Genomic DNA, 24316 nt, shown 5'->3' on the forward strand with positions numbered 1-24316 from the left:
TATCTGCAGCCTCAAAAAATGACAGGGGGACAAAAGGAAAGGAATGATGCCATCCGGTGCAGCATACAGTGGTCTGCTGAATGGGACGTAATGCAGAATCAGCACCTTCACCACCTCTGAATGAACTACAGGATGTCTTAATTATTCTTAGCCGAATTAGAATGCATTAAACGTAATTCTAATTTGGGTCAGAATATTTAAAATATATCAACCATTTTTAACTCACGTAGTACCTGTATCCTTGTGACAGATTAAAAAATCATTTAACACATCGAGTCTTTGGAAAAGAATTTACATTAAGGGAGGGTATAATAAATCAATGTTTTCTGTACCTGTTGGTCTTTGCAAATTTTTTTGTACTAATATCCTCCTCAAGGTCCCATCCATTGCTGCTTCTTCTATGTGAGAATGGTCTCCAATTACTGTCCAGTACATCATGCTGGAAAGACCAAATACGAAATCACATTCTACTGACAAGCGTACATAATGCTAAACAGAAGAGGATGCCAACTGAACTTTGTCATTATCTTCTGTTGGTTTCAACTAAGAATGCAAACATTTTCTTTTGAACATCAACTCCAGTGGATCAGAATAGCATCCTATATGCCAAACATTAAATGCAGATGCCCTAGCGTTTACCATAATCATGTAAAGGCATCTTGCACCCTATAAATAGGAGGGCCCAAACCTGTACAAGCAGGCATTCTATGGCAGCAGTAAAGAGTACAGAGAGTGATTTGGCTCAGCACTGTGCAAAGTATATCTCATATTGGCACAAATACATGATATCTAGAGACCCATTGGATGTTGTTTGCCAGTGAGTAGTTTTGATTATACATGGTGATGTCTCTGCCACCATATTATGACACTGCCTGGCAATGACACAAGTGATCCTTACCCTGCAATTGCCAGTCAGTGGTGACCTCTTAATACATTTTGTGTTCCCTTGTTCACTACTATGTTTCCTCCTGAGCTGCCATCATTTAAAGGTTTCCTTGGCTACGATCACCAATTTGTTGTTGAGGCATGCTTTGTTTTTCCAGGTATATTCCAGTTTGGTTGAATTAATCACATTCTCTGTTATTCTAACTTTGAGGGGTAGGGTTCTGTTAAATAAATGTGCATGATTCCTGGGTGCATATTCTCTTTTTGCCTCTGACCAGGATCCAAAGATCCATCCTACAAGTTCCATATTTTCAACTGGGCTTTGGGTTGCTGTTTCTTAAACAGCACTACCCAATATGGTACAGGGAGTCTGCTGTTCAACAACAACAACAAAAACCCTGTAAAATAATTCTACTAAACCTTTGAGCTAGTCTGAAGTACGTAAGTTCTCTGGAGCGACACTTCTGTCACTAGAATTGTGTCTGTTTTTAAAAGTGAGGTTCAAAAAACTTTTTTAAACTTCATTTAAAGCTTGAGTAGCACCTATGTGACTCAGGTGAACCACTTAACATATTATTCACACAGGCTGTTGTGTACAGGATATGTCTTAGCATTGGCTGAATATGTAGCTTAGAATGTGGAGGAAATACGTGTAACAATTATTTTCCTCATTCTGAACAAAAGTCATCCAAGACACAGAAACCACACTGAATGATCTAGTAAGATAAATTTCCTAAAGCCAACGATAACATGTACAAAGTTAGGTTTTAAACTCATAAAACAAAAACAGATCAAAGGTCTTCTTAACAACCTACCCTTTGGGAGGATTTACTGCAATTGCATATGGTTCTCCTGCCATATTTGTAAGGAGCCTTGTGCAGTTTGGTCCATTTATCTGTCCTACATTGATGGAATATCTTAAGCTTGTCCAGTGAGTTGTATAATAGCTGAACCAGTGCATTCTAGAATGATCAGTCCAGTAAATATTTCCAGCTATCCAGTCAACAGCAATATCTCTAGGCCTTTTGAATTCAGGACACTAGGAAAAAACACATCAGATTTTAAATTTAAAATGGCATATATTTATCATATTTTAAAACTAACATTTTAGTACTGAGTTCAAATGAACGTTTGAAATAAAGAATTGAAAAGGCATTAATTTCAATAGCCTGCAATATCACACAATTAAACATGGAAAGATCAGTATTAACAAACATCTTCTGAGGTTTAACATCAGCAGTCACCAAAGCTGCTCCACTTTTTTTTTTTTTTGGCAAGTTCCATATGACAATAAATTGCTGTAGGGAAAATATGAATAATAGGTAGGAGGGTTGCCAGATGGTTGCTTTGTGATATGTCACAATCGGCAAGCTTTCCATCCCACAGCACAACAGGTAGCTATTTAGGCACCTGTGCTTTGTGGTGTCCGGAAAACATTCATTATGGATTTTGCTAATAACTGTAAATGAATAATTGGCAGCTACTGAGGTACCATGCAGCAGCAATGAAGCAGTCGGGAGGTGGAACCCAACTGACAATGAAAGCAAGACAGACAACAAGTAGCCCAAAAGTGGGATGATGGAGGAAAAGTCTAGCGAAATCTCCAGGTGATGAAAGAGCAAATGGGATGCAGCAGCTCTGTATGCAAAAGCATAGAAGAGGAGGTAGCAGTCCCAGGACGATCATGTTTGCTCAGCTCACTAAGTTTAGACACTACCAGACAAGCAGTTCAGGAGCCCAGTTTTTCATTGTAGGGAGCATAATTGGTAAAGAACATTCCTTGAAACTGCAGATCGTTCTATATCAAGCCTGCACATTTCGTGGTCCAGCAAATGGTTTTTAGCCTACTGGTGCTATATTTTGATCTGTCAAAATTCTTAACAATTTTCTTTTTGCAATTCAGCCAAGTAGAAAAAAATAGATATTTTATTTATCAAGCTCCTGATGGTTGTATAAAGCACAGGGTAGACGTGCTTTATCTGATGATCAGACCCTGAACTAAGTATTCTTGTTTATAGCCTTGACCCTTCCCCTAGAAAGTTTCCCTCTCAATTTTTCAGGTATACCACTGCTAGTGAGCATATTATATTGTTTCAAAAATGAACAAAAAACCAACAAAAAACCAACCAGAATAATATATTTGCATTCAAAGTGATATATTGTACACAGAAAACATTTAAAGAAATTATTTTCATAAACTAAAAGGTCAGTTCAATCTCCAGGTGATATGATAAGGACTGCATGGGGAAATGTGTGTGTGTGTGTGTGTGTGTGTGTGTATACACACCCAGACCCAGACACCCACCCTTAATCCTTGAAAAATGAGAAAACTACCCTCCCTATTTAAATTGAGTATTAAAGAAAAACTCACAATATCATCATAACAGTGTTGCTTTGAGATCATCACATGGGCAATGGCTTTATCTAAAGAATTGGGCTTCTGTGGTATTCCAGGCTTTTGCATTAGACAATCTGAGTTCTTCTGTTACTCATAAATGCCTTCAATTATTTGCATAAGACACATGGATCTGATATATGATAGTAACAAAGACCTAATGGTATTATTGTTTGGCGCAACAGTTTCCAAAATACACGGACCAAAATTGAGTTTGAATTTAGAGGACTAGCCATATAAAATGCAAATTGGATAACAATTTCCAAACATATTTGAACACACTTCAGTAGCAGCAAGTTTTTGTTCAATAACTACAAATAAATATAAAAAATAGGCCTGGATCCTCTTAACTCTATTCCTTGCCACCTTGATGACCTCGATGTGCTTTTCTCCAACCACCAATACACTGTGCTTTTTCTCTCTACTGCTAACCCCGCCGTCCCCTGCTGCTACTTTGCTCTGATTTACCCAGGATCTATGCTGCTTTGCAACACAGAAGCAGGTCACTGGGCTTTTGTTTTGGTTGCATGTAACATTTAGTTAATTTTTAAAAAATTCTCATAGATTCCCCTGAAGTCTTAAGCTGAATGACTGAAGTCTGTCAGCTGAAATAACCTGAGGGAGGTATTGTGATTGACAACATGCTTTATGTTTGAAGTTTTATTAGTCTCTTTATTTGAATTATTTATATGCCACCCTGGGAAGGCAGCACAAATGAAAAGGCGCTTTCTATGGTCACAACCCACCTAACTTCAAAACGTAGAGGGATTCAGTGAAGGATCTGTGAAGATGATCATAACATTCAGCTGGTTCATGTCAGAGGAGGCAGTCCTTTATGTTCAGAATGAAAAACAAACCCCAGCGGGAGCCCCCTTCGTATTATTACTAACCTAGGCTAATTTGAATAGTAGGTAATCAATCTTGATTAATGGGGACTTTTTATATTTCAAAATTACCACATATAGTATACAAAAACCAAGGGGGGAAATCCAGTTCCAAATTAAAAATGAGCAAAAATATATGCTTAGTTTACTTACTATCACACCATTACTGCTTTGTCTCCTTTCTCCCTCATGGATCTTTGTATAGAAAATGCCTCCTGGATTAAATTGAGTACTCCAAATTATAATTTCCCCTTGATAATATAGATCCATTCCAGTTATTCTTGAATTATGTTCAATGTGTGCAATCTGTTGATGAACATCACTGTAGTTGAATGGATATACAAAACCCAGGATATCAGTGTCATTAGCAATGTAGAGAACTTGATCTTCAGAGCCTGGAGATTATTGTAATGAAATACAAAAATAAAGTAAATTTCAACTACTAAGACGTAATGTGCTTCATGTATGTTAAATTTTCATATTTATTTGGATACTCCTGTTGCCATCCACACCCCACTTAGCTTTGAATACTTTTAAACCCCACTGAAGTCAATGGGGCAGTTTCAAAATAATTCCAGAGGTAAGTGTAGTGTGGAATGAAACCCTATAAACGTATGGCCTTCCTACAAATAAAATATAATCTAATTTTAGCAACAAGTGTCTCATATGTAGGTATATTGAGTAACCTCCCCAGGATTATTGTTATGTGGGACTTCAACATTCAAGCCAAAACTGCCTTATCACAGTTGGCTAAGAATTTCATGACCACTGTGACAACCGTGGGTCTTTCCCACTACATTACTAGCCCTACATACAAAACAAGTGTTTGTCTTAGAGGAAAGTATATTCATACTCTTTTCATGGTCAGACCATTTTCAGGTGAGTTTTGTCTTACTGTGGCTACTCCTCTCTGTGGAGGTGTTAGGCCCATTATGATGGCCCACTTCCAGAGATTTGTGGAAGCTGATCAGTTCTTAAATGATCTTGGAGAGTTCCCAGTTAATACGACTGGTGCTCCTGTGGAAGCCCTAGTCTCAGTATAGAATGGTGAGATAGAGAAGGTGGTGTCCTTGCTGTATCAATGACTTTTGAGGCTATCAACCACAGTGTACTTCTGAGGTGGAAGTTTATCTCTTCTTAAACTGCATATTATGTGACTTGGCATTCTGCACTTCAGTAGCAACAGTTCAAGGCTTTTCAATCTGGAATATGATACTGAGAAAAAGCTGTTTCCATAAATGCCTCTCTTTTCAAGCGTAAGAGATGCAAGCACAAAGCTGTAATTATCTCTTCACTTAGGGTGTTATTCTTTTCGGCGCGTATCAGAGATATAAATAGCAACACATGAAAGCAATGCACTTGGACTGCAGAATAGGATGTACACCTCGCACAAGCCGTTCATTCAGCATGGAGCCAGGTTTTAAGCAACTTGAGATATGCAGAACTGGGAGGGCTTGGTAAGGATATTGGAGGTTGCAGAGACTTCCCATTGACTAGACTGTCCTGATGCACTGTTTCCATATGCATGGGGGGGGAGTGGGGGTAGGGATGGGGAGAAGAGAAGGAATTCTCTGTTGAGTTGTACAGGGATTCATTTGCTCATGAGCACTGTGGACTTTTGTGGGAAAGGATCATGTCCAATATGTCAACTAGTATATTCAATTTGTTTTGTCATCTTACCTTTTGCAATGCAGCTGCTGTTTCTTTCCTTATAATTTTTTTCACAAGTACATTTGTATGATCCTTTCACATTGATACAAAGTTGGGAGCAGATGCCAAATATTGCACATTCATTGATATCTAGAAAAGAAAAGCCTTTATCATTTCTTTTTCAATTCATTGTAGAAAGTCACGACAGATAACCATAAAATTGGAACTCAGATTTTTAAAAGCCCAAAGCAATTCAACTGTTAAAAAAGAAAAAAGAAAATAGCTATTAGCTCAGTGTATAGGCTTAACCTTAGACTCCTAGACTAAGCAAAAGATGCTCAGATTTGAGTTCTGGCATATTATTCTAGCTATTGAAAAGAGTTTAAGCAGTCAAGATGGGCAGTTGGCAACTTATAGGCAGTCCCTTCAGGACACCAAGTGTGAGACTGTTCAAAACCCATCCAAAGAATCTGTTAAAACTGAGTCTTCTATAGTTCAAAGTGTATAAATCTGCAATTCCAAGCTTAAATACATATGCATGGTTATATCTCAGAAGAAAAACAACCAGCAGTTTTGTCATGCTTTTTGCACAGAATGGCTTGATCTTCAAGTGAAGGCTGCTTAAATTCTAGAGGCTATTCTCCATTCAGGCTGTTGGGTGGCATGTTGTAAATGCAGCAACAATGGAAAAGAAAGGTTTCTTTGGTACAACAGTCTATGCTGCAAGTAGATAGCTCTCCTATAGGAATTAACTGCCTTGATTTTGCTTCAGATTCATTGTAAATAAATAACTTTGGACCTTTTTATTATTGAATTTCTGTTTTTTTATCTGTTTTTATACTACTATTTTACTGGTTTTTGTGTTGTAGCTCTGTTTCTATTATACTGTTCTACTGTTTTCAATTCATGTTTTTGTATACCACTTGGGGATTTTTAAATACTAAGTGGTTTAGAATGCTTTTGAATACGTAAAACAAAAATAATTGAAGGCCATCCTTTGACATTTAATGTTGCTATTCATTTTTATGGAATATTTTTGAACATAAGGATTTCAAAGCAGTTTCTACACAAATACCTTCACATTGCCAGTTCCTTCTGTTCCTTTGAAATCCAGGCTTACACTGACAGAAAAGAGGTGTTTTCGTTTTATTACAATATGCATCATCACCACAAGGGTTCACATTGTTTTCGCAGCTATATTCAGTTAAGCCTAAAAAGGAAATAACAAAAGATGCAAAATCAAATGGATTTTAGTTTATTTCCATGTTTGTTACAAAACACCCATAGCCAGTGTCTTCATTCATAGCTGGTGAAGAATTTTGTCTCCAAAGAAAGTCAGCTTTAATTTTTGTTTTGAAGTTAGTTAGTCTATTGTATATGGATGTATATACTGTAATGCCATGTTTCCAATCCTTCATGGTTTGCAGCATCAGGAATGAGAGCCATGCTCCAACCCCTTCCTTTCCCATAATCAGCTTGGTTATTACTTTCTTTGATAAAGCCATTTTTGAGTGAGCCCTCAAAACCAAGTTCAGTTTGTATTCTACATACATACATAAATTTATTTTTATACTGCCTTTCCATAGCTAAAACTATGCTCAAAGAGGTTTACAATGTGAAAAAATACATAATTGCAAACAATCAACAAACACCCCAGTCCAATAATCTGTTCAGGTGTGTCAGGGTTTGGAGCTGGAGTCAGTCAGGGCCCTGTCCTCCCAGGCCAGGTGGGGAAAGACCTGCAAGGCATGGAGAAGGTCTTCCAGGACTCACAGCCAAGCTCGTCTAAGAATGTTTTCCCCATCTCTTACTGCCCAGAAGCAATTAAAAATACATCCCTTCTAGAAAAAGCGTCACAATATTTTCCACTACAGTTTTATTTAAATAGGTTTATTAGTAGGAAAAAAGCAAACAAGAGATAGTGTCCAAGATGAACTTTGTAGAGCCAGTGTGGTGTAATGGTTAGAGTGTTGGACTATGACCTGGGAGACCAGGGTTCGAATCCCCACTCAGCCTTGAAGCTCACTGGCTGAATTTGGGCCAGTCACCATTTCTTAGCCTAACCTACCTCACATGGCTGTTGTGAGGAGGAAACAGGGAGGAGAACTGTGTACACTACCTTGAGCTCCTTGGAAGATAAAGACAGTATGTAAATGTAATAAATAAATAAATTTCTCTCAAGGCTAAATGCAATAATGGCTCTTCCACACTCCCACTCATCCTGTTCCTAGAAAGCACAGAACTGAGAGATATGCTGCTTCTCCCATAGCTTTCCCTGGGAAATCTGCTCCTTTCTGATGAATCAGAGCAAGCATTAATCTGAGGAAAACCCAATTGATATTTGCTCCAATTCAGCGGTAAAGAGTGGATTTTCCTGAGTGAAAGTGGCAGGACGAGCAGCAAGGGAAGTGTGGGTGAGCCCTGTCAATGTATCTCATTCCCTTAAGACTGCTTCAGATTGCAGATTGGAAGCTGTATTTGCAAAAGGGAAGTGAGTTCTTTAAATCATTTTAATATAGATATTTATGTATTTCCCACATTTTTAACATACAATGCACTTTACGATCCTGATCAGCTAATAAATTAACAGGAGGAAGCAATGTCAACTTTGGCTCAGTGGCCACTTTCACATGTAAGCCAAACTCTGGTTTACTGGCACCATGTGAATGTACAGGCCCTTGGGTAACGTCACAGATGGTGTGCTCCTCTCCTAGCCGAGTTAGATACTGTTTGGTTCATGCTAATTTAAATTCTACAAGATTACACATAACAGGTTCTATATAATAGAAAAACATGTTCTTTTTTATTATTCTGAGAATGGCAAGCTTTCAACTTCTAAATCAAACTTACTTGTTTTACAGCCTTGCTCATCAGAACCATCACCACAGTCATCAAACTGATCACACTCCAGTTCAACAGGTACACACCGCTTATTGCTACAAGCAAATTCATCCTTTTTACAAGGCCTTGCCTTATATGTAGTTTTGTCTGCAAAATGTTACAAGAGAGCAATCAGATTTTTCTCCCTTTGATATTATTATCATTAATGGAACAATAGCATTTAACAAGGAAACATTACCAATAAAAAAAAAATACTGTTTCCTGGATATGTAGAGACCTACTATATACTTGCAGCAGCCCATGACACATGACAATCAGAAGATTTCCATTTCTCCCACGGGAGAATTCAGTATCCCAGGATGCACATGTGCATGCTACAATTGCCCAGAGAAATACATATTTCACACAACGGTGTCTGCACTTGCTGCTTCAAGAAGCGGCGAGAAAACACAAAACTGAGAGGATGGAGCTGTCTGAGTTGGCATACACTCCCCTACCTCATTTTCTTGTTTTCCACTTGGGAGAATAGCTTGGCCCTCATTGTCAGGATGTTTTCACTGAGTATCATGTGGAATAAGGAAGATGGAATATGCTGGTCTAGCCTATGGTCCTCCTGTGCTATGCCTACAAACGGCATTGAGTACCGCTGCACTGTGTACAATGTATAGGACATGAGACAGAAACTAGCAAAGGAGTGGTGGCTGTCGTTACCACACTGATGCTTTAGCTGCAGTCAGTTCTGCTACTCATTCCTTTAATTTCAGTTCTCTATTCCACTGTGAGTCAAGGCGTCACTCAGTGAACCAGACATGACTTGGACAGTACAGACTTTGGTACTTATCAGGGCAAAATGATAACAATGGTCCTATGAAGTCCAGGTGATCATGTCAAAGACTTGGACTTTATGGGATATCCTTAACACGTAAGAGATGTTAGCATTTCACTGAACACAGTTGTTAGCCTTAGGGTTATATATTGTGACTGCCCTGATACCTACTTAGTCTGCATACAAAGCTCAGTTGGCAGAGCACGAGACTCTTAATCTAGGGGTCATTGGGCAAAGATTCTTGCATTGCAGGAAGTTGGAGGAGAAGATCCTTATGGTCCCTTCCAACTCTGATTCTATGAATATTATCCAATTAACTGCTAATGGTCCCATACAGCTTGTCCCATTACTTAAGAACATGCTCTCACCCTGTAGGCCACCAAACCTATCAAGGACAGAACACAACGTCTGTGCAGTGTTGATGACAAGATATAATCCACACATTTTAGTATAGGTGCTGCCGAAGCGAGCACATAATCCACACATTTTATAAATAAAATGAGAACTTTGGTCTTATGATAATCCAAAAGGGGGGAAAAATACCCACCACAATGGTCTTCATCTGAGTCATCACCACAATCATCAATCCCATTACAAATCTGCTCATGTCTCAGACAGACTCGGTTATTTCTGCATCGGTAAGGCCTTGTTGGGGGACATGGAAATTTTACTGTGAAAAAGGGAAAGAGAGAACTAATACTATAATGCTCATTATGTATGGAATGTATCTGCTTTGAATAGAGAGGCAAAAGTGATTACATGCCGGATATAATCTTGGATTGTATCCAGTGGTCCATGTGTGTAGTTCTGCTGTTGCAACGGGAGTTCCATTTGCACACTTCTACCCCACCCCTTGCTCAGGAAGTTTCCCCTTTCCTCCTACTCACCCTGGGGTGGGTTAGATGGGACAGGAGAGGAAGCAAAAACTCAGCTGTGGACACAGAAGTCTGTTGTACCAGTAGATTTAAGGGATTCAGCCCCTTAAACATTTAACCAGGCCTTTACTTTATGTATATACAGTGGTACCTTGAGTTACAAAGGCCTCGGGTTACAAACGCTTCAGGTTACAATCTCCGCTAACCTGGAAGAGTTACCTCGAGTTGAGAACTTTGCCCCAGGATGAGAACAGAAATTGTGTGCCAGCGGCGCAGCGGCAGAAGGAGGCCCCATTAGCAAATGCACGCCTCAGGTTAAGAACAGTTTCAGGTTAAGAACGGACCTCCAGAACAAATTAAGTTCGTAACTGGAGGTACCACTGTATTATGACTTTAAAGCTGCAAGATTTAGGAGAAAAAGTATTGCTGAAATGTTCTCACTTCAATGCTAGCTCAACTATCAAGAAAATCCTCTTGGAACGTTTGGAGGGACCATGCAACACTACTGTGTTTTAACTTGCTTCTTTCCAATGTAGTATTTGCAACGTTTACTATAAAGACATGGGCTGCATACACGCCAAACCTTTAAAGCACCTTCGAAACACATACTTCCCCTTAAATAATTCTGGGCTCTTCTGTTTACGCCTCACAGAGTTACAATTCCCAGCAGATCACAGAATTCTTTAAGAAGGAAAATGTGCTTTGAATGTGCTTTAGCAATATTGGGTGGAATTCAACATAGTGCTAAGTGGGGTATGCATGCGGGGAACAGGGTCACACAATGGGAATTTTGTACTGCTCCTGCTGCACACCCCCTAAGCCATTTTTAGAGAGTGGGGTGTTGGGATTACACTCTGGGCTATCTGCAGCCACTCCAGATCTCCGAGCGTCCTCTGGTGAGCATAGCTCTGGAAAAGGCACCCTCCTCTTCTCCAGGGCACTCCAGCGACATAAACCAACTTGATTTATGCACACTAGCCTTCTCTTGACACAGCAAAAGAAAGAGGCATCATAGTTCTAAACTACTATTTATTTACGCTATATTACACAGACACAGAATCATGATGCTCTTTCTCAACCAGCTCCGAGAGAGAACAGGCAAAAGTTAAAGCACATCACATAATACATACAGACAGGACTATATCTGGTTCTCATGCTTCCTCTCAGACAGACTGTGTGATTTTCACTAATCACAAAATGCAGCCTCGGAGGAGTGAAGTTGCTAACATTGGGGCGGGGGGATTACCATTGTGCAAGCAGACCTTGTTCTATGCACTCAACAACTTAGTTGAATCCTGCCCACAATGTGTACACAGTCATAAATACGTATGAAAACAAAACAAAACAAAACAAAACAAAACAAGTGACCAAGCAAAACACAAAACTGAGCAGTTGAAAGGTAGTCAAATCAACAAACCATACTGTAGGAAATGAAACTTACCACATATTTCAGGGAGTTCATCAGAGTTATCTCCACAGTCATCTTCTCCATCACAAACCCAAAAATGCAGTTTACAGAGTGAATTGTTGCAAAGAAACTCATCCGATCTACATATATTCCCCCCTGAAAAACCAAAATAGTTCATACATATATTTTTATGCTTTAATTGTGTGTATAATGTGTCTGTTATTTTTCTATAGGGAAGCTGTTATCTTGTTGTTTGTTTGTGCATTTGGGGACAGATGTCTTGCTGTATGCCGGAGTCTTTTCTAATTCCTGGATCAAATAAGGATTCAATTGCTGGACGAGTCAGACAGGTTTCTTGTTAACGACCCCTAAATATGGGTTGTTAAGGTAACAGAAGGACAAATGAGTGGGCTCCCCTCCCTCACCTGGCTGTTACTGTGAAGGACAGGCCGGAGATATGCATGTGAGCTGGAAGCTAGAAGCAGGCAGCAGCCTGGGCAGCTGACAGACGAAGCCATGCCTGATTTCTGCTCGGATCCTAGGCTGTGGATATGGGAGAAGCATGATCTTCTGGAGGTGTTAATGCTGTGACTCCCTCCATTGTAGGCTCAGATTGTATATATGTTTAAATAAACCGTATGTAATAAAGACACCACAGTCTCCGCTGTCCCTCATGCCAAGGAAAATGAGCCCTGGTAAGTGCCTGGACCTGCTGGAATTTTACACTGCTTGGAGATTGGGGTGGTGTGTGTTGATTAATATTATTATCATCATCATCATCATCATCATCATCATACCACCCTATACCTGGAGGTCTCAGGGCGGTTCATAGAATAGAATAAAATAAATAAAATAAAATAAAAAAACAACAACCCAATAACCCCACCCCATATATATGATTTGGCGTTCTGTTTTAATCCATGGACTTGATTGATTGATTGATTGATTGCTGCTGATGATTGGAAGTGGAAGTGACATCAGTAGGGCAACAATTCTCAGCACCCATTTACCACTCCTCCTATAAACCAACTCAGAACAATGTTGTGTTATCTGACGTAGAATAACCGCACAGGCACTTCAGACACCATTTGGGTGAAACCTGCTCTCACACTACCACCGTAGTCAGTGGATAAGCACAATGTGTTACAATAACTTTAAAGGCTAAAGAAAAAGAAGAATCTGTGCCATTTGCTGCTACATTTAGCTGTTAACCCTCAATTCCTTCCAGAAAACCCATTCAATAAATTTTATCTGCCCCCACAGTTGAAAAAGACAAAGTCTCCCTCTCTACTTGACACTTGCAAATGGGCTAGTGAACTGAGATGGGCATTTTATTTAAATCCTATTTTGAAGCACGTCATTTAGATAAAGTAGCCTATTTTCAATATGGTTTTATTTTGGTCATTTCCTAAATCTGATTTGCCTAAAATAATATGCTTTTTTCTAAAATGAAAAATGAACTTAATAGAGGAAACAGTGTTTTTCTTCAGAATTATAGATCTCAAAAAATAGGTGGGCTTAATGCAAACACAGAAGGATTGATAAAAGAACAAATCCAAAAATCAGCAGATAGTTTAATTATGTTATAAATACAGCCTTCACAGAGCACACACTTCAGAGATGGAAATTGGGATTATTCCTGTGATTGCCTGGGTTTGGGATGAGCTAGATTTGTGAAAAGGCAGCCTCAATGAGATAATATTGCTCTATATTTTAAGGGATTACTACAAGTCATAATTCTTTTTTTTTTAAAGGATATGGCTTTTCTGAACAAAATAGTGACAGTTACAAAAATGCCAAGTTGTGCTAACGGCCAAGGAAAAAGGTCTATTCTATTGAACAAAATGTGACATTCTGCAGGTTAAGGTAAAGGGGGTGGGAATATCGTCAACCACCTCTGTTGCTACCAGCTTTTTCTCTTTTTGTGCAAGTTATAGCACTTGAACATTTGGACAGCAACCTGAAAAGAGTTGAAGGCTGCAGTCATAAGGCCAAGTTGCAAGCTCCCCTGCAGTTCAATGGAGCTTTTGCCAATAGAACAAATGTAGTTCCATTGTAGATCCCCGCCCCCCGGTGATCTCTTACTCAGAGGCAGCCTCTTTTCCTTGTACATTCTTAAAGCAAAAATAAAAAAGGGCACATTAAAATTACTTTGTTTGTATTAAGTCTTATGCAACACAATTTTACCCATATCTACTCTGAATCAAATCACATTGAGTTCAATTGATATTATTATTATTAGTTATTAAATCAAAAGTGGGGAAGAACATAATGACTCTCACCTCTGTCACAATGTTGTTCATCACTGCTATCCACACAGTCTTGGATTCCATCACAAAGCCATCTGATAGGGATACAGTGGGCCTTATTTTTACATCGGAACTGATCTTCCTTACATTCTGTTACACAATCCATCTGTTTAAATACATTTATATGTGGCAGTATTTATAAACAAAAGCAACAGAGTTATAGACAGATCAAGTAGAATTTGGCAAATTTCTCTTACTGACAGAAAAGTTACAATTAACACTGAATATAAATAACTACAAATGCAAACAACACCATTTTGAGTTATAAAGGAGGGGGCATGACATCGACACCTTTGCCCTAAAATCACTCCTTAGCATCCAAAGTTACAGAAGTAGAAGAAGTGTGATTGTGCACTGGGCTTTTCCACCTCTCCAGCTTTCAATCAAGACTTTTTGTGAGTATAGAAAGTTGGGACCTGGGGCTGGAGGAGGAAGCGGTATAAAAAGAAATGAAGGAGGGATCTATGTTGTGTGACTGGAAGTGCCCTTGCAGAAGCACAAAACATTTTTGGATACTGCTCAATAACTACCACCCAGCCCACGGAGCGCCACTGTTCTTATGAAATTCCCCATATTTATTTCTTTATGGATTTATAACTTGCTTTTTGACCAAAGCCATCAAAGTGGGTCACAATGTGAAAATGTAAGGATTAAATTGTTGCATCCTGTTGCATATTGGTTTTTAAATGCAACAATTAAAACAGCAAACCTGGGCGTACTCAAGTAGTTGTCTGATCTTTCAAGCTCCTCAGACAAGAAACAGATCTGGTGAACCTCTGACATGAGGTAATTCCAGAATTTGGGGGCCAGAACTGAAAGGACCTTACAGCTATGCAAATTAATGAAAGATTCAACTACTCCATTATTGGGGGAAAATAGAAAAGCCCAGTAATGACTGAGTTGTTTGCTTTTCTGTACAAGGAAACCTCTGGGGTAGAATGAAATTCCATAATATTTGCTACTTTAAATTCAAACTTCTAAATTTGCTAGCCAAAACTTTAGAGCAGGTCAAGACTAATTAACTGCGTACCTCATCAGAGCCGTCAGGACAGTCATATTCTCCATTACATCTGAAAGATGCTGAGATACACCCTCCACTGGCACAGACATACTCACTCGAAGAGCAGGTTGGAGATGCTGTTTCGGAAATATATTTGGCATTAGAGAAAGGCAGTGCACTGTAAGCTTGGTATTTGGTAAAATCTGTATTTCTACAGAGTGGCATGTTTGGTAAGGGCAAAATATATTACTAACAGTGTTTTTTATTGCAGTTAATAATTCTCTTATCCCCCCCCCCACCCCCCGATAAAGATTTACCTGGTTCACAATTTTTCTCATCTTCCCCAAGAATGCAGTCATCGTGTCCATCACATTTCCACTTTGAGGAAATGCACTGACCATTGGAGCATTGAAACTGGTCTTTTAAGCAGCCAGAATCACAGTATCTCTGTCATAAACAAAATAATGCAACCAACTGAAGTAATATACAATACAAAGTGCAAAAAGAAGATTATGCCTGGAAACGAACAGCATTTGTGAATTCTCCAGTAATAAAATAATCATTTCCAAAGTTATACAAAAGTAGCAGAAGTTATAAAATGGAATAGTAATCACAACTGGATAGCGGGTATAGTAATTTGATTGAGTGATAGTCATGGACATGGCCACCTCAAATACAGTGACATTTTTCTTAAAAGTACATTCAGAATTATCACTTCAAATATGGGCTAAAAATAGGGATATATGAAACCTTTCTTATTATTTTCTGTGATATTTCCACCTCATGGAAAATTGAGACCACGTGACAGGGCACATATTACAACAGCAGCCATATTTTTGCAAGGTTAGAATTTTCAGAACTCTTAACTCCAAAGTTACAAAGCTGCACACTAGTTTGGACCTGGACCGAAAAGGGATTAAGACGAGGTTTGATTATGCATTGAATCAAAGAATTGGATGGGACCCAAGGTTCATTTAGTCCAAGCCCTTGCAGTGGAGGAATCTTAACTAAAGCATCCACGACAGACAGCCATCCAACCTCTACTTAAAAACCTCCAAGGAAGGAGAGTCTACCACCTTCTGAGGGAATCTGTTCCACTGTCGAACACTCTTACCATCAGAAAGTTATCCCTGATGCTTCTGCTTTGGAAAAAAGCTCATAGCTTTGCACTTAAAAATAAAATAAAAATCTTGCTGTTGGGTGGCAATACCAGGCTATTTTACTCATAGTTTCTGATACCAAGTGTTGGCAGCTTGCTTTTCCTCAATGGAGCAGGCTATGATGCCATTTTATTTTGTTGACTTCCTTTTGCACAGGTCTTACTGGCTAGTTGTTTCTTTTAATATAGTCCCCCCCCCCTGCAAACTACTTCCCTGACTTCCCTCAGTAGATCAGGATATTTCCTGCAATCTAGTTCTTTAAGCAAAGTTAATTGACCCCGATTCTGCATTGTACCGATAATGTGAAGAATTTTTGTGAGACCATGTTGACTCAACCTTACTTTTAACTTCCTGGAAATTCTTACATTTGAGCCTCCAAAGTCTTACATTTGAGCCTATACTGCCTTTGGGTCTGCTTGCTCAGCAGCTATGTAGGGGGGACCGGGACCAATGCTTGTAGATCCAAATCAAGTTGTTAATCCTGGATCTTACGTAGAGTATTGATCACATGGTTTTAGGTGGCGTGTGCATCAGTATATAAGCCCAAACATGGATGTTTTGGGGGTACTGAGGTGGAAAAGGCACTTCACCCCCTGCCGCTAGTATCCCGTCATATATAGGTGCTAAGTATCAAAACCAATCTCTTGCAAAGACCTACCTCATCTGAGCCATCTGCACAATCATAATCACCGTCACACCAAAATCTTGCAGACATACAGTCTCCATTTGAGCAGTGAAAGTCTTTCTGAGCACATGTTTGTGGTTCTGAAAGAAGAAATGTTTCAGATTCAAACTAAACATAAGTTAGAGAACTTTTTTCTTAGTTTGATATAACTCTCCGAAGCTTACCCGTGATACACTAAGAACTGGAATCAGAACTGTTTCCTGGTTCCATTAATTTTGTGTTCTCCCTTTATATTATTTATAATGTTATACATCTGAGGGTGCTAATTGGGTTTAATAAATATTAGAATTTAATTAGAACCGGTATTTTAGAACCCATAATAGCTGGATTCATGTGTATTCAAGATGTGGGCTGGCAGCTGTTAATATGCGAAGAGTTAATTAACCTAAGCACACTTCCTGGGTTGTGTATTTGACATTGTAATCCTGTAGAATCAACAAGTCTAAAAGCTAATTAGTTGAGGTAATTTCCTTGTGCTGCGACCACCTGGGGATAAGCCATTTAGGTGAAACAAAAGAATGAAAGGGCAGATCTCATTTGCAAATGTGCCGGTTCCCTCCCTCTCTCAAGGGCTAAGTGTGAATAAATGTGAAAAGCTAATCCCTTTTCAGGCAATGAGTTTTAGGACATCAAAGGAAGGGCCTTCTCCTGGATTATAAAAGAGACCAGAATTTAGGCTATGGGGATTAGGGCTGGAGTGATGCAACCAGGAAGCTGGGTTGTGCTGGGCTTCTTGTTGTTGTTGCTATGGAATATTCTGGTGCGTTTTGGGGTACTGCTGCTGTGAGCCCCTCCACTGAAAACTCTAGGTTGTATATATGTGTGTGTGTGTGTGTGAATAAACTATATATCCTAAAGACACTAGCCTCCATTGAGCCTTATTCCTGAAGGAAACACTAACCCTGGGTAAGAATACCTACAACCCCTGGAATCTTATGCAGCTGCTTGGCAGAGATTGGGGTGGCGTGTAATAATATTGTAACATTATTATTATTTTTTCAAAAAAATCCAGATTAAAAATGGGGGGGCATGCTCATACATATTTAAAATAAGTATGCTTGAAATTCAGAAACTATTGATAAAAGGTATTTTACTCTTACATACCCGCAGAGGCTCACCACTTTTTAGTTCCATATAAGAAAATATGCATTTTTAAAAAGGACTATTTTAACTATCAAAAGCTTCCCAAAAGCTTTTGATGTTACTACAATGTAGGCCAAAGTTTTTAAAAGAGGAGTGCTAATGTAGTGCTAAGGAGATCACTCCATCAGTTCGAGCATTTCAGCTTGTCTGATGGAATTATCTCCCTTCTTCTCCTCTCCCCCCCCCCGCTGTGCACTGTTCTATGTATTCCCCTGCCCCCCCCCGTCAATTTGGGAAGGCATAGGGACATACGGGGGCGGGGAGGAAGGGTAAACCTCATCTTGCACAAGCTTCTGCTATTATTATTATTATTATTATTATTATTATTATTATTATTATTATTATTTTCATTTCTATACCGCTTTATATGTTAAGGAAAAAAATCCTCAAAGCAAGACTGGCTGATTGAATTTGGCCCCAAAGCTTTCTTTCACTTTTTTTAAGCCATAGGATCTAATGAACCAACACTTTGCACTTCTTGCTACTGCAGGTGAATTGACTTTACTTATTTCACACAGCTTATGCAAGTATTCCAAATACTCAAAAATTCAAATTTTGCTTCTGGAATAATAAGGTGTGGTCTGTCCAAGGCAGAATAGATCTGGACTTGATCTACTTCTACTGATGCAGCCTAGAATAGCGTTCACTTTTTTGTTCTTACTGCATCACGCTGTTGACTCATCTTAAACTTGTGATCCACTAAGACTCGTAGATCCCTTTCACATGTACTACTAGTAAGTCAGAAATTACTTACTGCAGTTTTCTTCATCAGAATTGTCACCACAATCATTTTGGCTGTCACACCTCCAGTGATCTGGAATGCAGTTGCTGTTCTTACATTGATATTCATGAGGCCCACATGTTTTTTTATCTGTAACAAAGACAGATACTGCTTTTATTCTAATAATCTAGGGTAGTTAAGCATTGTGAAAAATGCATGCCAGATCTATAGCATATTAAACTATGTTTCACTAACAAAGGTACTGAATTAATTATCTGCTGCTATGTCAGAATGCATTTTATTTTTACCATATTATTATTTGCCCGGGGGGTGGGGGATAATTATTAGATCCAAACTTGGTTGTGGCTGATGGGAAAATCTGAAACAGAACTTTTCACAAGAGGCACTTCTGCCAGTAGAAGGGAAGAAGCAATTTAAGATCCCCCCCTCCCCGCTGCAGCCTCTTGTGCCCTCAGAAAACTTGGGATTGTCTAGAACACGCGGGTGGTGCTGTGGGTTAAACCACATAGCATGGGACTTGCCAATCAGAAGATCGGTGGTTCGAATCCCCGCGACAGGGTGAGCTCCTGTTGCTCGGTCCGTGCTTCTGCCAACCTAGCAGTTCGAAAGCACATCAAAGTGCAAGTAGATAAATAGGTACCACTCCGGCGGGAAGGTAAACGGCATTTACGTGTGCTGCTCTGCTTCGCCAGAAGTGGCTTAGTCATGCTGGTCACATGATCCGGAAGCCGTACGCCAGCTCCCTTGGCCAATAAAGCGAGATGAGCGCTGCAACCCCAGAGTCAGCCACAACTGGACCTAACGGTCAGGGGTCCCTTTACCTTTTAGAACAGGCATGGCAGCAGAGGGAGGATAGAATCAACAAAAAATCCCTCCCCTCCTCTTCCATCAGAGGGATTCTCCACTGGATCAAAACCCTCTTTCTGCATAGAAGGAGCCATTCTAATCTGAAATGATTCTAATATGAACTGACTTTATTACCACTAGTTGTGATGAAACACTTAATATTCTTGGGTTTTTTCCAGGACCCACTCTTTTCCTTGGTTTCAACTGTTTTTAAATAGCTGCAAATCACCCTGGGACCTTCTGGTGAAGGGTGGGTAATAAATTTAGTAAGAATATTTTAAAAATAATTCTTACAAGCCTTACAACAAAAATTGGTCCTGTACATGGTTACAAAGAGCTGGCATGCTCAATTCCATTCCCAATCTCACATGGTTTTTCATCCAAGAAGTAGGCTGTATTCAATGGACAATGAGTATGCTCAGTGGTCTTTGGGCTGTTGGCTTCTCTCACCACTTCATGATTTCTCTCTCTCTTTTGGTATGTCTGCAAACCCTGAATTCCCACCAAGCCTGCTGATATTTCACTCTTGTGCATGGGACATATAGTTTTGGCCACATACAGGCAGGCACTAGAGAATTGCATTTGCCAGTAGTATACAGGATACTCACCACAGTTTGCCTCATCAGACCCATCAGCACAATCAGGATCCTCATCACAAACCCATAGTTTAGAAATGCAGTGCTTTGTTGTTTTACACTGAAAATGGTCAGGAGAACAGCTGTTTTCCGCTTTAAAGAAAATGAGCTACTTTAAGTACAGAAACTGTTTTCTAACATTCAGAAATTCTAATTAAAACAATCAAAGCTGTTTTAAACTAGCTTTTTCTCAATTTTTCAAACAAACAAAAAACCCGAACAAAAAACCCCAATGTCTTATCTCCACTTCCTACATTATTCAAATTATATTATTCAAAAGAATTCACCAAAACAACAATGTGTATAGCGTGTTTGACTGACCACAAATAATGCAATTTTGGAGTTTCTACGTAAGTAACTTACGACAATCTCTTTCATCTTCTTCATCACCGCAATCATCCTGTCCATTACACCTGAGATTTATTGGAATGCACTTTTGATTCTTGGTGCACTTGAATTGACCTGACAGGCAGACATGTGTATCTGAGGACAAACAAATAAGAAGCTTCAGGACAGAAAACTCGGGTGATTCTCATTTTATACTGCTCAGCTATATTACTGCTGTTTTGAATGCCTCATTATCAGGGCTGGTACCAGACTTCAGTGAGCACTCAGCATGATGTTTGCAATAAGTTCCCACCAGGATCTCTACGTAGTGCTGCAACATGCTACTACTGGCACTGCTGCCATCACCATCACTGTATGCTGCCACCAGTCACTCATCTCACCTTGAACCAGACTGGACAAGGCAGGCAGCAACACCTGTTGCTACTGCATGCTGCCACAACTTTTCAATGGGAATCAAGCTGTTACTTGGTTCTGATTTGCAGTGCTTGGCATATTTGCTTACCTAAAAATCAACCATTATCCAAAATAAAGAGATTTGGGGTCAACTATTGCATTTTGGGTGATCATATTCGATATTAAATTGGCTCTTTGAATCTTGTTTGAACTGTTCATTAAAGTAATTTTAAGTTCAGACTTCTTCACATTTATCTTACAAGCTGAAACTTTGCACACGCACGTGCGCGCGCACACACACACACACACACACACACACACGTTATTCCAAGTGCATTTTGAAATGACAAGCTGGCAACACATCATTACATCTCCTTCATGTAATTATGTTTTCCCTTCTCTATCACTCTTTTTCATTCCTCTTGTACATCAATTTTATCCAGGGTTTATTGCCAGACAGCCTTTTCACCAAACAAAGAGTGTTTAAAGAGGTCACCATTCTCTTGTAACTCTCCTGATAGCTGTTATCAGTCATCTTATAATAATATTAGAGTGATACACTCTTTGTAATTATCTTCCAACTTCTTAATGATTCTTAAGAGCTAAACATTACTGGCAGCCTGGTACTATTCAGAATTTTAGCTAGGGAAACTCAAACACCTGGATGCACAACAGCTGATAAAATGGCATATTCTTTATCAGTTAAAGAGACAGGCTTGTCCTGTTTTACAGATTTCTAGCACTGTATCAGATCTCTTTAGTACTCTTGTGGCAACAGTAAGTTATAGAAACACTAGGGCAATGAGGTTTCTCCTTCAGTTCTTAGAACGTTGTGCTGGGATATTTGTGTGGTTTCACTTTCCCCACAACTGTAAAAACCCTTGCACAGTACTTCTGCACCTTAAACAGGATTGTCCTCATCCTGGCGCAATAGTACTGAAGACTAAACCAGCCACTGGATAGGAGATGTAAAATGCTAGCAGCCCTTTTACAAGGGAACAATGAAGCTGAGGGAAGGTAAATTAGTAAGGAAGCATAATGAGAATATATAGAAGATTTGAGAAGATTGTAGAATGCAAAGATAAATGTAATGTCAGAATGTAGAGGAAATCGAGTAGGGGTGGAGGGAAGCAGGGGGAGGGACAAAAGAATATTATATTTGATTGATTGATATATGTGGGGATGGGGAGTAGCTCTGGTATATTTGTATTGTGATGTAATATGGAAAAACCAATTAAAAAAGAAAAGCTGGAGCACAGTACATGATGCTGTGCTGCAGCTGATAAATGGTAGACTATAGCATCAGATTCTCTAAAAAGCTTTTTCTTTGATTTCATTTATTTCACAAAATTTATATACAACTTGATTGTAGGCAACAACAGCAACCTCAAAGCAGTCTCATGCCATATAATGCTTACCACAATTGAGTTCATCAGAGTTGTCTCCACAGTCATTCTCTCCATCACATATAAATGCTGGTAAAACACAGAGTCCAGTTCCACACTGAAATCGCCCAGGCTGGCATTTAAATTCAGCTGGAAAAAAGAATAAAGTGCTGAACAGCTGCATTTCATGGTAATGAGTTTTTTAAAAAACAGCAACAACACAACAGCCTTTCATAGCATTTCTAGGCTTATGAAAAAGCTATCATATATTTGTTTACTAATAAATAGATATGTAAAGTGTCTATCTCTTAGTCCAAGTACGTTAATGAAAATTTTCCATTATAAGTCAGTGGTTTTTTTTTAATCAAATGCATATAAAATGTTTTGCAATTAACAAGAATGCATGCCTCTACTCTGTAATTTTTAAAGCAACGTGAGAACTATCAGAAACTGGGTGATTCTAATTGCTTCTCTTTCCTCCAAGAAGCAATTAAATGTATTTTCTCTTAGCTGTACTAAAATTGTTTCAGCCAGATGACTCTCTGTTTACAAATTCACAGCTACACCTTTCTCCCACAACTATATGACGTCCAAGCAGGAGAAGTGGAAGCTAATTGGCATGAAAGCTGAATTTCTCAGCAACTGTAAGCTGTGTGATTTCCTGCATTCTGATGTTCCTCAGGACATCAGATTGCAAGTACAGATCAGCAAAATGACTGCATTCAAACTACTTAATGCACCAGTACTTACTGTGAAGCACAAATACCTTCTGAATCAAAACAAGAAACAGTACCAGCTAAAATAAGTACAATGGTACCTCGGGTTAAGAACTTAATTCGTTCTGGAGGTCTATTCTTAACTTGAAACTGTTCTTAACCTGAAGCACCACTTTAGCTAATGGGGCCTCCTGCTGCCGCTGCACCGCCGCCGCATGATTTCTGTTCTCATCCTGAAGCAAAGTTCTTAACCTGAGATACTACTTCCAGGTTAGCGGAGTCTGTAACCTGAAACGTATGTAACCTGAAGCGTATGTAACCCGAGGTACCACTGTATGTGTATGCCTAGGTTAATAACTAAAACTGAAATTTGCCTCTCTGTGAGTGTGAAACTACGGTAGCTTGTTCAAATAGAATCTAGTCAACTCCAAAATTATTAGAAAGATTCTAGGCATCCATAGGAAGATGTTTTAGGCTGGAATTATGACAGCTATGCTATAGGACTGCTACAAATCACTACTATGACACCACAGTCCTATGCATGCTTACTCAGAAATGAATCCCACACCATCATCCATTGGTACTTGCTGTAGTATGTGCATTTAATATTGTGGTCCACGAGTTCTTAATTTGATTGATTCATTTTAAAATTCTACATTTTCAGGGTCTTCTAAATTAATGGAAGATTTAATAAAACATTCTCTCCCCAAAATAGTAAGGGTTGCACATTTGGGAAGCCTTTCTCCACTCTAAACCTCAATGCAAGTCATATTTGTTCTTTATCATGGCATTAGTAGTGGTGACTTCACTCCTTCTAAGTAGCAAGCCACTCTTCTCAGGTCACCGCTAACCTCACTTACATTTCCTCTGCAGCAGAGGACACTTTGAGCTCTAGACCTCAGAGATTTGATTGAAATTTGAGAACCATTAGCCCTGTGAAGCAAAGGCAGTCAAACATAACTAGTTTCCTTCCCAGTAATCCAGTCTGGATTTCAAATTGCAGTGGTACCTCGGGTTACATACGCTTCAGGTTACAGACTCCACTAACCCAGAAATAGTGCTCCAGGTTAAGAACTTTGCTTCAGGATGAGAACAGAAATCGTGCTCCGGCGTCACGGCAGTAGCAGGAGGCCCCATTAGCTAAAGTGGTGCTACAGGTTAAGAACAGTTTCAGGTTAAGTAAGGACCTC

At 39.3% G+C, this 24316-nt stretch overlaps 1 protein-coding gene across 7 annotated transcripts in view; it reads right to left on the minus strand.

Moving 5' to 3' along the window:
* LRP1B (LDL receptor related protein 1B) overlaps positions 1–24316 on the minus strand; it is a 748913-nt gene that overhangs the window by 36325 nt on the left and 688272 nt on the right. For 5 of the 7 annotated variants that reach the window (XM_053405851.1, XM_053405869.1, XM_053405860.1 and 2 more), the window contains 16 exons: positions 22444–22560; positions 20648–20767; positions 20258–20377; positions 18816–18932; positions 16892–16998; positions 15391–15520; positions 15104–15210; positions 14047–14179; positions 11798–11920; positions 10029–10151; positions 8665–8802; positions 6890–7024; positions 5845–5964; positions 4318–4559; positions 1701–1924; positions 333–439 (listed from right to left, as the gene is read on the minus strand). In XM_053405851.1, the coding sequence (XP_053261826.1) occupies positions 333–439; positions 1701–1924; positions 4318–4559; positions 5845–5964; positions 6890–7024; positions 8665–8802; positions 10029–10151; positions 11798–11920; positions 14047–14179; positions 15104–15210; positions 15391–15520; positions 16892–16998; positions 18816–18932; positions 20258–20377; positions 20648–20767; positions 22444–22560 (2163 nt within the window). Of the gene's footprint in view, positions 1–332; positions 440–1700; positions 1925–4317; positions 4560–5844; positions 5965–6889; positions 7025–8664; positions 8803–10028; positions 10152–11797; positions 11921–14046; positions 14180–15103; positions 15211–15390; positions 15521–16891; positions 16999–18815; positions 18933–20257; positions 20378–20647; positions 20768–22443; positions 22561–24316 lie in introns of those variants that run through there. The other 2 variants (XM_053405889.1, XM_053405897.1) reach the window with 2 other exon arrangements.

This window comes from Podarcis raffonei, chromosome 1 (assembly GCF_027172205.1).
Source record: "Podarcis raffonei isolate rPodRaf1 chromosome 1, rPodRaf1.pri, whole genome shotgun sequence".
NCBI lineage: Eukaryota > Metazoa > Chordata > Lepidosauria > Squamata > Lacertidae > Podarcis > Podarcis raffonei.